At 43.7% G+C, this 15,498-nt stretch overlaps 1 protein-coding gene across 2 annotated transcripts in view; it reads right to left on the bottom strand.

Moving 5' to 3' along the window:
- Positions 1 to 21: 21 nt before the first annotated feature.
- INTS13 (integrator complex subunit 13) overlaps positions 22 to 15,498 on the bottom strand; it is a 29,374-nt gene continuing 13,897 nt past the window's right edge. For both annotated transcript variants that reach the window (XM_039357485.1, XM_039357486.1), the window contains 9 exons: positions 14,516 to 14,623; positions 14,193 to 14,282; positions 12,949 to 13,127; positions 11,560 to 11,730; positions 9,168 to 9,322; positions 7,349 to 7,579; positions 3,118 to 3,257; positions 1,453 to 1,588; positions 22 to 206 (listed from right to left, as the gene is read on the bottom strand). In XM_039357485.1, the coding sequence (XP_039213419.1) occupies positions 167 to 206; positions 1,453 to 1,588; positions 3,118 to 3,257; positions 7,349 to 7,579; positions 9,168 to 9,322; positions 11,560 to 11,730; positions 12,949 to 13,127; positions 14,193 to 14,282; positions 14,516 to 14,623 (1,250 nt within the window). In that variant the 3' untranslated portion in view covers positions 22 to 166. The remainder of the gene's footprint in view (positions 207 to 1,452; positions 1,589 to 3,117; positions 3,258 to 7,348; positions 7,580 to 9,167; positions 9,323 to 11,559; positions 11,731 to 12,948; positions 13,128 to 14,192; positions 14,283 to 14,515; positions 14,624 to 15,498) is intronic.

The raw sequence follows: 15,498 nt of genomic DNA, 5'->3' as shown, positions 1-15,498 counted from the left end.
GTTCTTAAGAGTCAAATGCGATTTGGAACAAATAGTATATTTATTTTGCATTTTCATACAAAGGCCCTAAAATTATTACAAAAAATGTAAAAAGCAATCAAAGTAGAGAACTGTACAGTTAGATGAGAGATCAGGCTTGAACAAAAATGGCTCTATATCCCAGAATTCACTGCCGGCTGGGTTTTCCATTTTCTGTGGTTTCCATTCTAAAACAAATCAACAGTACAACGTTAATGAATTCCTTTGTCATCTACCTAAAATTCATAAAACGAGGCCGACAGTCCTTATTTCTATTTTCTCCTTTAAAACTAAAAGAGACCCAGTCCTAAAAGTTATGAGTTGAAAGCATGGTAGAATAAAAGCTGAAGAATACATGAACCAGCTTGGAGATTCCTGTTGAACTGAAGTAAAGGTAGTCCCTGGCTTACGACCACAATTGAGCCCAAAATTTACGTTGCTAAGCGAGACATTTGTCAAGTGAATTTTGTCCCATTTTACGACTTTGCTTGCCAGAGTTGTTAAGTGAATCACTGTGCAGTTGTTAAGTTAGTAACATGGTTGTTAAGTGAATCCAGCTTCCCCATTGGGGAATAAAAGGGGATCACGTGACCCCAGGACACTGCAACCGTCGTAAGTACAAGTCAGTTGCCAAGCATCCAATTTTTGACCACGTGACCCTGGGGATGCTGCAACGGTCGTAAGTGTGAAAAACGCTCATAAGTCATTTTTTTCTGTTCCGTTGCAACTCTGAACGGTCACTAAATGAATTGTTGTAAGTTGAGGACTACCTGTATATAATAGGTGGCTGGCCCTGGCACAGAATAATACAAGACAACCAGCTTAGCTCCCCATAATGTTAATTTTGATGGGTACTTACTGAACACTTATTTTAGCAATGTGCTGGCGATTAATGAAATAAACTTATCATTTCTAAAATTCAGTGATTCTGAAGCAAGATGAAATAAGCTGATCTTCAGCAAGACTTGCAAATACAAGAGAAACTATATTAAATGGTGCGAAGAGGCTACAATAAACTACAATATTTGCTGTAATTACCATTTAAGTTGAGGAATGCAGAATTCAGCTTTAGGAATTCCTGCGGAGTTGAGGAAAAATTTATCCTAATACACTAGATTTTTTTTATCAATTAACCAATGTCCATGTAAAAATTTCCGTTGCAAGACAATATTTACACGAATTAAATCTTTCAAATTTTTCAAAGGCTAAATAAGAATGTTGCTCTTTATTCATAATGCTTATTTTAAGTGTGCAAGTGATGTCACTATCAGAATATTTTAATGCCATCATTTTGAACAAAGAGAAGGTAAGCTCAATTACCTTCATATTATTTATTAAGATTATAGTTTAATGTATTTAAGGGCAAAATTTTCAGATAAGTTATTAACCAAAAATAACCAGGCATCCTGTAGCACCCTATGTTGAGATACAAACCCATTCTCCTCTTTAAGATGTTGATACAGTTCAGCCTTATTGTTGACAGAATTTAAGCGGCCAATAAATTCTTGATGTTTTCTAGAATTTGCAGCATTAATCCTGTTGCTCCAAAGAGACAGAAGGGATATTGGCCCTAAAAAGTAAAAATGGAATGAAGAAAAGGTGAGAGCCCTCATTAATTTGCATTCTTAAATCTTACTTTCATACTTGCGCTCCAAAGAAAAATGTCTTTTCCTGGCTTTGTATGCTTATTCGCCTTACTTTTTGTAGTCAAATCCACAATCGCCCCTCCAATTTATTAAGAACAATAATCTAGAATTCACATTATTTTTTTTATTTTCACGCCAGGGAAAATCCAAAGCAAAGCCTTATCAGTACAATTTTGGACAGTCACCAGTGTGTGAAAACTACAGGGGCAGTCTGGTTGTTGACCTGTAACACAATGACAACTGCAGAGTTTAAGAAAATGTGATAATGGGGGGGGGGGGAAAGGCAGAGTGGACTTAGTTATTCCACACCAGGCCTCTTCCCCATATGGAAGAAAGGTTTTCTAATAAACAAATAAAATATCTACTACCAAAACTGCCTCTGTACGACAAAAAGGTATAAATCAGAAGAACCGATGTTAGTATATACAGGTAGTCCTTGACTTATAACGTGAGTTATGACCGTTTTTCGCACTTACGACCGTTGCAGCATCCCCACGGTCACGTGATCAAAATTCAGATGCTTGGCAACTGACTGGTATTTATGACGGTCGCAGTGTCCTGGGGTCACGTGATCCCCTTTTGCAACCTTCTGACGAGCAAAGTCATCGGGGGAAAGCCCAGATTCACTTAACAACCGGGTTACTGAATTAAGAATTGCAGTGATTCACTTAACAACTGTGGCAAGAAAGGTCATTAAACGGGGCAAAATTCACTTGGCGAAAGTCTCACTTAGCAACATAAATTTTGGGCTCAACTGTGGTGGTAAGTCGAGGACTTCCTGTAATGCAGTGGTTCTCAGCCTGTGGGTGGGGACCCCATTTGGGGTCGAACGACCATTTCACGGGGGTTGCCAAACAACGCAGTCTGCCATTTTTTTCCCCCTTTTCCTTAGCTGTGCCTTTTATTCTATTGGCTTTTGAAAGCCAATAGAATAGACTCTCTTGAACAGAGTCTAATTCTATTGGCTTTCAAAAGCCAATAGGAATTGTCCATGCTGTCTCTGCCCTGCTGAGCCCGCCAAAATTCCCCTTCTGCAAACGGTGCTGCACCAGTTGAGTAGTCCTCGACTTACGACCGGTTGAGTATTCCTCGACTTACGACCGGTTGAGTAGTCCTTGACTTATGACCGGTTGGGGGGTCGCGGCATTAAAAAGATTGAGAACCACTGCTGTAATGCCATGGTGTAGTAATAAACTGATACCAAACAACATTTAATTCTACTTACTTTTCTGGAATAAGGCCCATTCCCTAAGTTCAGGCAGGATCTAGATTGGCAGAATGGATCTGCAGTGTTTTGCTTAACGGAAGTTTAGCTGCAGCTCTTACCGACATTCTGCTCACCCAGCATGTGTACTATGTATATTTTGCTATAAATAAAAATATTGCCCTCCATAAGCTATCGCTTCCCTTTTTTTTTTTTTTTTTGATAACTTGCAATTATTTGGACTTGTACCTTTGTTTTTTTCCAGCCCTGGCAAGTCTTCCATTACAACAAGAGGCTTCTTGTTGGGCGGCTCTGGGGAATCGGGAGAGTCTTTAATGATTTCTGCTTCTGCAAGTTCCTCTTTTTCACGATCTAATAAGCCTTTTAGCCTTCGGAGACAAAAGAGAAAACAAATTTGGTAATGGTGGCCTCAAGGACGCACGCTTGTGGTGTGTAATGACACACTGATTTAACCTGGCCGTTTCAGTCCTCTTCAGTTCCAAGGATGGCTACCTAAGCCAGTGTTCCTCCACCTTGACAATTTTAAGGCATGTGGACTTCAACTCCCAGAATTCCACAGCCAGCACTGCTGGCTGTGGAATTCTGGGAGTTGAAGTCCACATGCCTTAAAATTGTCAAGGTGGAGGAACACCGACCTAAGCGGATAACGATGGAGCCTTTCCTTGAAGCCATACAGGGAGGACAGTTCCTCCTGCATCCATCTCCCAATGACAAGGCAACTGGTCACCAGTTAGGAACTAGAAATCCACATCACAAAACCAGCTAAGGCAGACATGTCAAACACAAGGCCCAGGGGCTGGATGCGGCCCGCGAAGTGGTTTCATGTGGCCCGCGAAGCCATCCTGGAAACAGTGAGGGAACGTCCCCCACTGCCTCGGCCCTGGCCCAGGCCGGCTGGGAGCCAATGTACAATTTTGTGGTGGCCATCTTGGCACTTGCCCCGGTGGACCATATCCTTGGCAGTTGCCCTGGTCCCACCCCCTTCTGCCAGAGACTCTCAGATCTGTCCCACTCCTGCCCAGGCCCCCATAGACACCCTTGACGCAAATGATGTAGAACTGGCCACGCCCACCCAGTAGGCCACACCCACTCCATCCACACCCACCCAGTAGGCTGCACCCACTCTGTCCCGCCGTGTCCCCCCCAGGGCAACCGCAATGCTGATGCGACCCTTAGTGAAATTGAGTTTGATACCTCTGAGCTAAGGAATAAAGATGTAGGAGACGTCCGAGGCTGAACCCGAGGGAGGGGTCAAACGTGTCGTCAATCACGAGTCCCTTCATGCCCACAAGAGACTTCAGTCCAGCCCACCTTGAATTCCTTATCTCCCGCTAATTTCCCTTGGCGGTTAGTAGTTGGGGTTCTTGTGGAGAGCGCTTCAGCTTGCAATAAATCTTTGTAACAATTTGAACTGGCCTGCATCTCCTGATTTCCCTGGTGCTTGACAAATAGCCCCACGTATGGGTCCTACCTGAAGGGGACACCTTGATGGACCATAAAAAAAAAAAAAGCAAGCACTCTACGAACATTCGGAGAATGCGGAGAACCTACTAATCGCGCTGTCCAAGGAACATGTGCAGAAATTTCAGGTGAATATGGAAACTCTCAAGCGGAGAGGATGAAGCCCAGCAGAAACACCGCCCTGGGAAGGGTCCATCAGCACACAAAGCTCGTTTCTTGGGATGCCAAGATCAGAATTAACCCCATGGATAAATTCCAAACAAGAGCGATGGTGAATATGCGGAAAACAAAACCTTTCCGAACATTTGTTGCCAAGGGAGGCCAGAATACAGCAGCTCCTTCAGAAACACAACTGGGATCAGCATTAGTAGATCTCGAGGGAGGATAAAGCTACTCCATTAGCCTTTAAAACAGTGATTCTCAACCTGTGGGTCGGGACCCCATTTGGGGTCGAACGACCATTTCACGGGGGTCGCCAAACAATGCAGTCCGCCATTTTTTCCCCCTTTTCCTTAGCTGTGCTACTCCCTTTTATTCTATTGGCTTTTGAAAGCCAATAGAATAGACTCTCTTGAATAGAGTCTAATTCTATTGGCTTTCAAAAGCCAATAGGAATTGTCCAGGCTGTCTCTGCCCTGCTGAGCCCGCCAAAAGTCCCATTCTGCAAACGGTGCTGCACCAGTTGAGTAGTCCTCGACTTACGACCGGTTGAGTAGTCCTCGACTTACGACCGGTTGGGGGGTCACGGCATTAAAAAGGTTGAGAACCACTGCTTTAAAAGCTATGAAGAATTGAGTTTTGTCATTTATACATTAAGCATTTAGGACTCTATATTCCTAAAAATATGGACATGTTACCATAGATCAGGGGTAGGCAACCTTGGCTCTTTTATGACTCGTGGACTTCAACTCCCAGAATTCCTGAGCCAGCATGGCTCAGCTCGGAAACCTCTCCCTTTCCCCTCAGCGTGGCTGGCTCAGGAATTCTGGAGTTGAAGTCCACGAGTCATAAAAGAGCCAAGGTTGCCTACCCCCGCCATAGATACTTACATAAAAGCCCATCCAGGGTTAATCCAACCTTTTGATTTTGAATCAAAATGCAGTTCAAAATGCAGCACCCTCAGATAAGACAACCCCTAAACATTTTCCTATGTTTTCATTTTCATGAACTGGCTTATCTGCAGGTCACCCCAATTTTCATAAGATTAACCAAACCCAATTTTGCCGGCGTATTTTAGGATCTAAAATTCTCTTCTTATCCTTAAGTATGTACGATAGAAGTATTTAGAAAAACCCGTTTGGGATATTAATAGATAAAAACCTATGGGATGTAATGAATGTCTTTGAAACGAATATTACCTCATGATCAGTTGGTGTTTTAAGAGGCATTCCATTGTTAATCCAAAATAAATATTATCTTCAGATAAATTACTGAGGCAACAAAACCAGCACTGAGGGAGGCTGTCAGCAGGAACTGACTGCCATCGCTAGCCAACTTCAAGCTGGCGTTGTGTTGCCCGTACTGCCATCACAGTAAAGGGACAAAAGTTGCAAGCAGTGGACCAATTTACATATCTTGGTAGTCCCCTCTCCCGTGCAGTGACAATTGACATCGAGGTCAACTGTAGAATTGCCAAGGCAAGTTCTGCATTTGGCAGATTGCGGACTAATGTGTGGGACCGCCGTGGAATAAGTCTTGCTACCAAGCTTAAAGTTTACCAGGCAGCAGTGCTAACTACCCTACTGTATGCTAGTGAGACCTGGACAGTGTACAGGAGGCATGTTAGGCAACTGAACTACTTCCACATGACTTGCCTTCGTAGAATTCTGAGGATCCAGTGGCAGGATAAGATACCAGACACAGATGTCCTCTCCAGAGCAGGCCTATCACCAGTTTACACTCTGTTGATGAAAGCCCAGATGCGCTGGGCGGGCCATGTTGTAAGGATGCCAGATCATCGCATCCCTAAACAGCTCTTCTATGGTGAGCTGTCTCAAGGAAAGCGATCGCACGGGGGGACAAAAGAAGCGATACAAAGACACGTTGAAAGCCTCTCTTAAGTCCCTGGATATTAACGCCATCTCTTGGGAACTTCTGGCGCACGATCGACCGACATGGCGTACCTTGGTGTACCAGGGTTGCCAGACATATGAACACAGAAGGACAATCTTGGCACAAGAAAAGCGAGCACTCCGCAAAGCCAGAGCTGCAAATGCTGAATTAACAGTGTCTACATTTCTTTGGGACAACCATGACTTGGATGACTGAGAATCTCCAGAGACAGTCTTCTTTTTGTTGTGCCATATCCGTTATCGGACGTTGGCGATCATGTTGGTGATCGTTTTTTTATCAGCAGCCGCACGAAAAAGTGCTGCTGAGTTTTGTCCAAACCAGTCCCTTTTATTTTGAAGCCACGATGTTCTTCTTCTGCCTGGACCTCGTTTGCCTTCCATCTTTCCCTGGAGGTTTAAATGGAGTATGCCGTATTTTTCTGGGTGTTGCATCACATGTCCAAAATAGTCTAATTTTCGTCTTTTAATTGTTTTGATGATTTCCCTTGGCTTTCCCAGGCGGCTTATCCCCTCCTCATTTCTGATCTTGTCAGCCCAGCTTATACGTAACAGCCGCCTGTAAATCCACATTTCAAATGCTTCTAGTCTCTTCACGTGGCCTTCTGTCAGAGACCAACTCTCTACTCCATAGAGTCCATACTGAACATAGATTTGTTCAGTATGTGGCAGAACATTCCGTGCTAACATCGGCCTTATCAGTCACCTACGGACACGTCGTTGATGGCCCATAATCCACAAGATGTCAAGCATCAAAATCGATGGACGAACAACAACAACAACAACAACACTGGCAACAAGCCGGTTCCTGAAAATTATTCCGGAGGCCCGTGTTCTCCTGGAAATCTCGCATTCCCCTTTGTGACCAAGGTAGGGCAAACTAGCTCTTCGCGTCCTCCACGCAAATTCCACCCACCCTGAAAGCTCACCTTTCGGACTCCTGCCAGGATTTTTCCGATTCATAGTCTTTCCCTGCTTTCTCGGCTTTGTCCTCTTTTTCTTCTCTCTTCCTGCCCCGTTTCTTGCGCTCCTCTTCTTCGGGAGGCTTACTCCTGCAAGTCAGAAGACACTCCAGGACGCGCTGATGTTTCTCCGAGTTGGCGAGGTGAGCCCGAACCAGGGTCTCCAGTTCGTTCCACATAATCCTGTACTGTTCGTCTCTGGACGAGAACACAAAGGAAGGGACTCAAGTAAACACAGCGCTCACACCTCTAATTTTGCTTTCACTCCTGTGTTTTTTTTGTTTGTTTTTTTTCCCCTGGAGACACAGGAAGTCCTCGACTCACGGCCACAACTGAGCCCCAAATTTATGCTGCTAAGCGAGACACTTGTTAGGTGAGCTTTGCCTCATTTTATGACTTTTCTTGCCTCGCTTGTTAAGCGAACCACTGCAGTTGTTAAATTAGTAACGTGGCTATTAAGTGAATCTGGGTCCCCCTTTTACTTTGCTCACGAGGAAGTCACAAAAGAGGAAATCACATGACTCCGGGACAATGCGATTGTGATACATACGAGCCAGTTGCCGACCGGCTGAATTTTGATCATGTGACCCTGGGTTGTAAGTGTGGGAAACGGTTACAAGTCCCTTTTTTTTCAGTATTGTTGCGACTAGTGCAGTCACTAAACAAACTGTTGTAAGCCGAGGACTCCCTGTATTTAAACTGCCTCTTCCAAGATGGATTCAACTCTCTAGAAAAATGGAGTCCATGAAAACCGTACGCTTTCTTAGAGCAGGGCTTTTCCACCTTTTCACCTACTGTACCACTTTTAGGATATGGCAACATCCGAGGACCACCAGTCGCCTAGCAAGGTGTCAAAAACATGATGACCAAAAAAAAAAAAAAAAGGAAAAAAGTGATAAAGTGCAGGTAGTCCTCGACTTACAACAGTTTGATTAGTGACTTTTCGAAGTTACAATGACTCTGAAAAATGAACCCCCCAAGCCACAGCCGAGCAAGACACCTGCCTGCTCACCCGGCGGCGTTCTTCCTCCTGTCCAAGGTTTTCATTGTTGTGAGCATTTCTGTTGAGGATTGGCAGCGGGGGTGGGGTGGGGGGTGTTTGGTCTTTATTCTCCCCCCCCCCCCGTCTGCTGGGTGGTTGCAGCAGGTTTTGGTCACTTCACATGGCCCTAGGATGCTGTGACCGTCATAAATATGAATCAGTTGCCAAGCATCTGAATGTAAATCACAAGACCCTGGAGACGCTGCAACATTCCAGCTGATGGGCGCTTCTTCTGGGTTCAGCAGAAGTGCCAGGATCAGTGCGGCTTTCCAGCTGATTGGTGTTTCTTCTGGGCTCAGCAGAAGCACCAGGATCAGTATAGCTTTCCAGCTGATTGGTGCTTCTTCTGGGCTCAGCAGAAGCGCCAGGATCAGTGCCGAGCTCTAGCTGGAGCCTGGCGCTGATCCTGGTGCTTCCACTGAGCCCTGACAGCCTCGAAGAAGCACCGATCAGCTGGAAAGCGGCACTGATCCTGGCACTTCTGCTGAGCCCTGACAGCCCTGCAGCTCCAGCCGTCTCTCGCTCAGACTTGTGTGGTGCTGCCACTGGTTCAGCTCATTCCCCTCCCCTGCTACCACTTTTCTAGGTATATGGCAGCTTCTTTTGATATAACGAGCTCTTAGCATAGTAAAATATAGATAAATGCAACAAAATTATGCTGGTTGGAAGTGGTGCGTCAATCTTTGCATCCAAACTTTAATTTTAATTATGTTCCCCCCCGCCCCCCAAAAAATACACGCTTGCCTTTTAGGGCCCTTCCCTCTTGTCCCAACGGTTGATATCGGCAACGGATCGTTTTTCCTTTCCATTTCTACTAGACTGTAAATTGTTTTCTGACAAGTGAGCACATCTTCATCTGTCAGTGCTTCTTTTACAATGACGCTGGCTAATGGCACCACCTAGAAGATTTAAAAAATAAATAAAAATGAAAACAAAAATTCTTTGTGAACTTCCTTGATAGGCATATAAACGGTGATGCTCGGACTGGGTTTTTCAGTAAAGTGAATTGTTAGTATTGCTGAAAGTTTCATTATTTGATGAACGTCCACGCTAATCGCATCCAGATACAGACTTAACCCACAAATCTTACAAAAGATTTCATAGTTTTGTGTTACAAGGAAGGCACACTGGCTGAGGAATTCTGGGAGTTGAAGTCCACAAGTCATAAAAGGGCCAAGTTTGAAGACCCCTGCTTTATGTGGTGCTTATTCAATCATCACTCATTTGAATTTGCATGATTGCAATCCAGGTGCTTGGTAACCGGCCTAGATTCCCAATATCCCATAGTTGAAAATCACAATTTGCAACTTTTCCTAGCAGCTTCCCAAGCCAAGTCAATGGGGAAGTCAGCAATTTTTAAATATTCAATTTGCATTTCCGTTTGCTAAATGGTGTTATTTTTTTTAAAAGTGTGTGGAACATACCGTACTTTCCGGCATATAAGACGACTTTTGCAAGCGTTAAAATCGGCGCCGAAGTCTGAATATCTTATACGCCGAATCATCTTATATGCTGGAAATTACGGTAGTTTCCAGCGTATAAGACGACTTTCTAGGCATGCAATTCGGCGCCGAAGACAGGGGTCATTTTATATGCCGGGTCGCCTTATACACCGGAATATATGGTAATGCCAATCAAGCAGTCCCTAATTTCAAAATATTGACAGGAAGGCAGAGAAAGGGTAACAATCATTGGAAATTATTTGCTCAGATTCAATGCTGGGTGAAAACTTTCTTTATTAACTAAGAAATAAGGCTGCTTCAACAAGGTGGATGAATGCTCAGTGTGGTGACCAGGTCAGATAAAGCTAGATACAGACAATACTGCCAGCTGATTGACATTACAGCAGTGGCCAAAATTGTGGAAACCTTTTGGGAAAAATGTACAATAGAAATGCCACCTTTGGTTAAGTTTCCACCCATTTTTCTTCTAATTTCTTTATAACTGTAGCCTTGTTCACTTAATAATACTATTTTACATCGCTTTCTGGACGACCAGTCAACTCTTTGCACCATTGCTTTAATTTTATTACATTTTACAAGCTCACTCAATGAAAGAACACAAAAAAATCCCAACCAACTTGATAGCGATCACATAACACACCGACAAATGTCCTCTCCTCAGCTTCAACACATGACATCAATCACTGAATCCTACTGTGATCTGATTGGCTCATGGCCAAAACAAGATGACACCCAATTGGCTCTCTAAACACTCGCGCTCATTGGCTACAATCAGATGAAGGAAAGCTACCTGAGATCAACCTGAGCAAATTGTGCTTCCTTTTTCTGGTTATTTGGCTCTAACTTTTCATAGAATACAGTACAGATAATTGAACAAACTTTGTTGCATTACATTCTTGATTAAATTATCTTTCCATTGATATATAATTTTATGGTACCACTCCAAAAAAAAGTGGTGTTATTAGCCACCAAACCTCAAAAATACACTTTTCCCAAAACGTTTCCACAATTTTGGCCACTACTATAGTCTTAATTGTTATAGATACCATAATAAAATGGACAAACCAAAAGAACAACCAACTGCCATTTTTTTTTTATCTAGGAATAGGCCAGCAATGTTTTTCCAATATCTAGGAGTACTGCATCTGGATTCTCCCAAAGACTGTTATTAAAATGTATTCCCTTTAACAGCCAACTCAGTGTTTCTAATGCTGACAGACAAGGTGCAAAGACAGCCACTAAAGCAGTGGTTCTCAACCTGTGGGTCGGGACCCCATTTGGGGTCAAATGACCATTTCACGGGGGGTCGCCAAACAAGGCTGTCCGCCATTTTTTTCCCCCTTTTCTTTGGCCACGCCCCTGGCACCCGGTGATGTATAAGCGGTTGGGAGTCACCACAACATGGGAAACTGTATTATGGGGTCACGGCATTAGAAAGGTTGAGAACCACTGCACTAAAGAAAGAAGGAAGAGATGCTAGACGGCTTGGAGGAAGACGAGATTTACAGAAATAGATCATTTCGTGGCTTAAGACCCACTTGTATAATTTAACCATCAAGCAGTCACATCCCATGGATGTTCAATTGCCCAATATACTCGAAGAGTTCCACCTTCAGTGAGATCTGGACATTTGTAAGTAAAACACGACTGATGGCTGGAACTCAATTACCTACCGCCTGCATGTTGAATATGGTGGTCTGCGAAATAATCATGGGCCAGTAACGGGTGTGTTTCTCTAGCTGATCTTTGGCTCGCTCCAAAGGAATCTCAAGACTGTCATCGTTCTTGTACCTAGGTTCTAGGAAAGGAGCCAGCCTATTTTCTCTCATAAATTCACCAAAATCCTACACGGGGAAAAAAAAATAAAATAAAATAAAATTAGCAGACTTTCCGACAGATGGCTAAAATATAATATCCATTCCTGTCACCCACATCTTTTTTAATATTAAATTAATTTGGCTTGAAAGAGCGGTTCATACTGTTTATTTATTTATTTATTTATTTATTTATGAGACTTATATACCGCTTTAAGTGCAAGCACTCTCTAAGCGGTGTACACCAGTAAGCAATGTATATATATATTTACATTGCCCCCAACAATCTGGGTCCTCATTTTACCTACCTTGGAAGGATGGAAGGCTGAGTCAACCTTGAGCCGGTGAGATTTGAACCGCTGACCTGCTGAACACAGACAGCTAAAGTGGCCTGCAGTACTGCACTCTAACTGCTGTGCCACCACGGCTCTGTTCCATGTGAATGGTCAAAGGTGCAAAAAAAAAATTACAACTTTTTAAAAAAAAAATCACTTGTACACTTTTTTTCAAAAGTTGGGACGTTCACACGTTCTAGTTCAGACATGTCAAACACAAGGCCCGGAGGCCAGATGCGGCCCGCGAAGTGGTTTCATGTGGTCCGCGAAGCCATCCTGGAAACAGTGAGGGAACGGCCCCCGCTGCCTTGGCCCTGGCCCAGGCCAGCCGGGAGCCAATGTACAATTTTGTGGTGGTCATCTTGGCATTTGCCCCAGTGGACCATGCCTTGGCAGTTGCCCTGGTCCCACCCCCTTCTGCCAGAGACCCTCAGATCTGTCCCACTCCTGCCCAGGCCCCCCATAGGCACCCTTGACGCGAATGATGTAGAACTGGACACGCCCACCCAGTAGGCCACACCCACTCCATCCATGCCCACTCACTAGGCTGCACCCACTCTGGCCACACACACAACGCCCCCCCAGGGCAACTACAATGCTGATGCAGCCCTCAGTGAAATTGAGTCTGACACCCCTGTTCTAGTTCCATCGAATGAAACCACCGCGGATCAAGGATTGCTCATATTTTAAAGCAGTGTTTCTCAACCTTGACAATTTTAAGGCATGTGGACTTCGACTCCCAGAATTCCACAGCCAGCAATGCTGGCTGTGGAATTCTGGGAGTTGAAGTCCACATGCCTTAAAATTGTCAAGGTTGAAAAACACTGTTTTAAAGCCTATTTCTGTTAGAACTGAAGCTTAGAATCTAACAATTTAACTTTTGTTTTTAGGTTTAGATTTCAGCCAAACTCACGGTGATCCTGTAGTCGGTGACTCTGCCCCCACACCCTTCACTTATGGAAGGGGGATCCTCCAGAATGGATCGAGAACTGCTTAACACGTGCAGGAAAATCTCTCCTCCGTGACTGCTCAGCATGTGACTGATGACTTTAGAACCAGACTTGCGGGGTTGTTCCAACAACACAGAACGGCCTGTGGAGAGGGGAAAAGGCTCTACTAATTACTGAGCATAATGTTCTATGCCAAGGGTGGGCAACCTTGGCTCTTTTATGACTCGTGGACTTCAGCTCCCAGAATTCCTGAGCCAATTCTGGGAGCTGAAGTCCACGAGTCATAAAAGAGCCAAGGTTGCCTACCCCTGTTCCATGCGATACCTAATCATCCTTCTGGTTTATGATCAAAAATGGGTAGGTTCGCTTTTCTTCTGTCGTGTTCTCATTGTACGGTGAATAAATAATAATAATAAATCAAAAATCAATCAAATAGCCGACTTCTAGATCCCAAGTAAGTGGAAAACCACAGTGGAAAACCAAGCGATTCCATCCATTCCTGGACCGATTGCGTTGAGTGACAGAATCTCATCCCGGCTCTGGTCCTATCTATCTTGATGGCCTTAGTTTCATTCTTCTTTCCACTTGCTGGTTTGGTCTAATAGACGCTTCAACCACCAGTGAATAAAACCTCCGTCATAATTAACACAGAAGGAATGTGTTAAAGTTGTCTTGTGCCTTTCTTTCAGATGTTTAAGGCAGCACATCTATGCTCCCGCCTCCCACTTATCCCTTGAAAATCATCTCTGAAGTTGAGTTGAAGGAGGATACCAAGTCTCCATGGCTGAGGATCCACAAGAATCTCGGTCCCTCCTGAGATGGTCCAGAGCCTGAGCCACTAGACTGGACTGGCTCTTAGGAAGTGAGCCTTGCCCAAAGAACAGAATACAAGATTTTCCATTCCAGATCCATCCTGTCTGCCCAACCTAAAAAAATTAAGGCTTACAACATCCTTAAAGGAAAGGAAAGGGTCAGCAAAGGCAGGAGCTCTGGAGGTCTCTCATTCCCATTGGGTGCTCCAGAGAATTCCTCCATTTTTGCCAGAAGCGTGGATGCCCTCTTAGAGCTGAAGCAGATTCCTAAATCTGAGCCAACGCTGAATCTGACCCTTGTCTCAGATGGCGTTTCTCCTAGTTGAATCCCAAATCCGCAGTCAGTATAAACAGCAATCGTTGTGTCATTTGAGGGTTGAGTGACAATGTTTTACCATTAAGAAGAAAGTTGGTTAGGCAAGAAGAAGGACGGCTGTTCACATCCACAGGGGATATTCTGTACGCTCCGGTGCAATAATGCAGTTCTGGAAAAAAAAAAAAAAGGAGAATGTTTACAATTCTTAAAGAATACCTGACCTCAATTAAGAGTTATATTCTTTACAGAAAGAGTTTGAAGTTATGTCAACCAGGCACGTTCCTGGTTTAAAAACAATGACCAGGCCCCATTGCCATAATTTAGTGGTGGAAAAAAAGAACAAACAGGACAATCTCTAGAATTAAGCCACATGTGAGGAATAGAGGAATAATAAATATTTACCAACACTATTTGTTCTTGGGGTACACCATTTTAAAGTGATGGTTTCTTTGAATGTGCCCTCTTTGCTGCTGCTGCTGCTGCTGCTGCTGCTGTTCATATGAGTATCACCTGTGATACAGAGTTGAAAGATTAATTAATATAACTTAACAATATTTTAATAGCAACATGACTGAAAAAGGGACAAAATAACAGTCTTGCTAAAACAAGCATTAACCAAGGAAAGCAAGAAGGCATGTTTTTAAGTCCCCATTATATTCTGTAGACTAATCCATTAGCATTAATATTACTCTGAAGACACAATAGCACTGATTTGGATCCTGTAATTCTTTTAATAGAGATTTCTCATTTTTCTTCCTACAAAACTTCCTTGGATGTCAAAATAGGAAATTGGATTTTTTTTGTTGGTACAAGAAACGCTGTGGGTCCTATCCAGGAAGCTTGGATGCTTTAAAATAATATGTTTCTTTTGTTGTTGTTCTTGAAAAAATGTGTAAAATATCCTTATTTATTATTATTTATGAAATTTATATTGCAGGTAGTCCTCGATTTACAACAGTTCATTTGGGGACCGTTCAAAGGTACAAGGGCACTGGAAAAACTGATTTATAACCATTTTTCACACTTACGACCGTTGGAGCGTCCCCAAGATCACTTGAACTAAATTCATCTGCTTGGCAACTGACTGGTATTTATGACAGTTGCCGTGTCCCGGGGTCATGTGATCCCCTTTTGCGATCTTCTGACAAGCAAAGTCAATGGGGGGAAGCCGGATTCGCTTAACAACTGTGTTACTAAATTAATAATTGCAGTGATTCATTTAACAACTGTGGCAAGAAAGGCCGTAAAATGGGGCAACACTCACTTAACAACTGTCTTGCAATGGACATTTTGGCTCAATCTGTATAGACCAGGGGTAGGCAACCTTGGCTCTTTTATGACTTGTGGACTCCCAGAATTCCTGAGCCAGCATGGCTCAGCATGGA

The sequence above is a fragment of the Crotalus tigris genome, unplaced genomic scaffold, assembly GCF_016545835.1.
Source record: "Crotalus tigris isolate CLP2741 ecotype Arizona unplaced genomic scaffold, ASM1654583v1 scf7180000018925.143070, whole genome shotgun sequence".
Lineage (NCBI taxonomy): Eukaryota > Metazoa > Chordata > Lepidosauria > Squamata > Viperidae > Crotalus > Crotalus tigris.
Note: the sequence above shows the minus strand (reverse complement) of the source record. Positions and strands in the feature narration are given on the sequence as shown.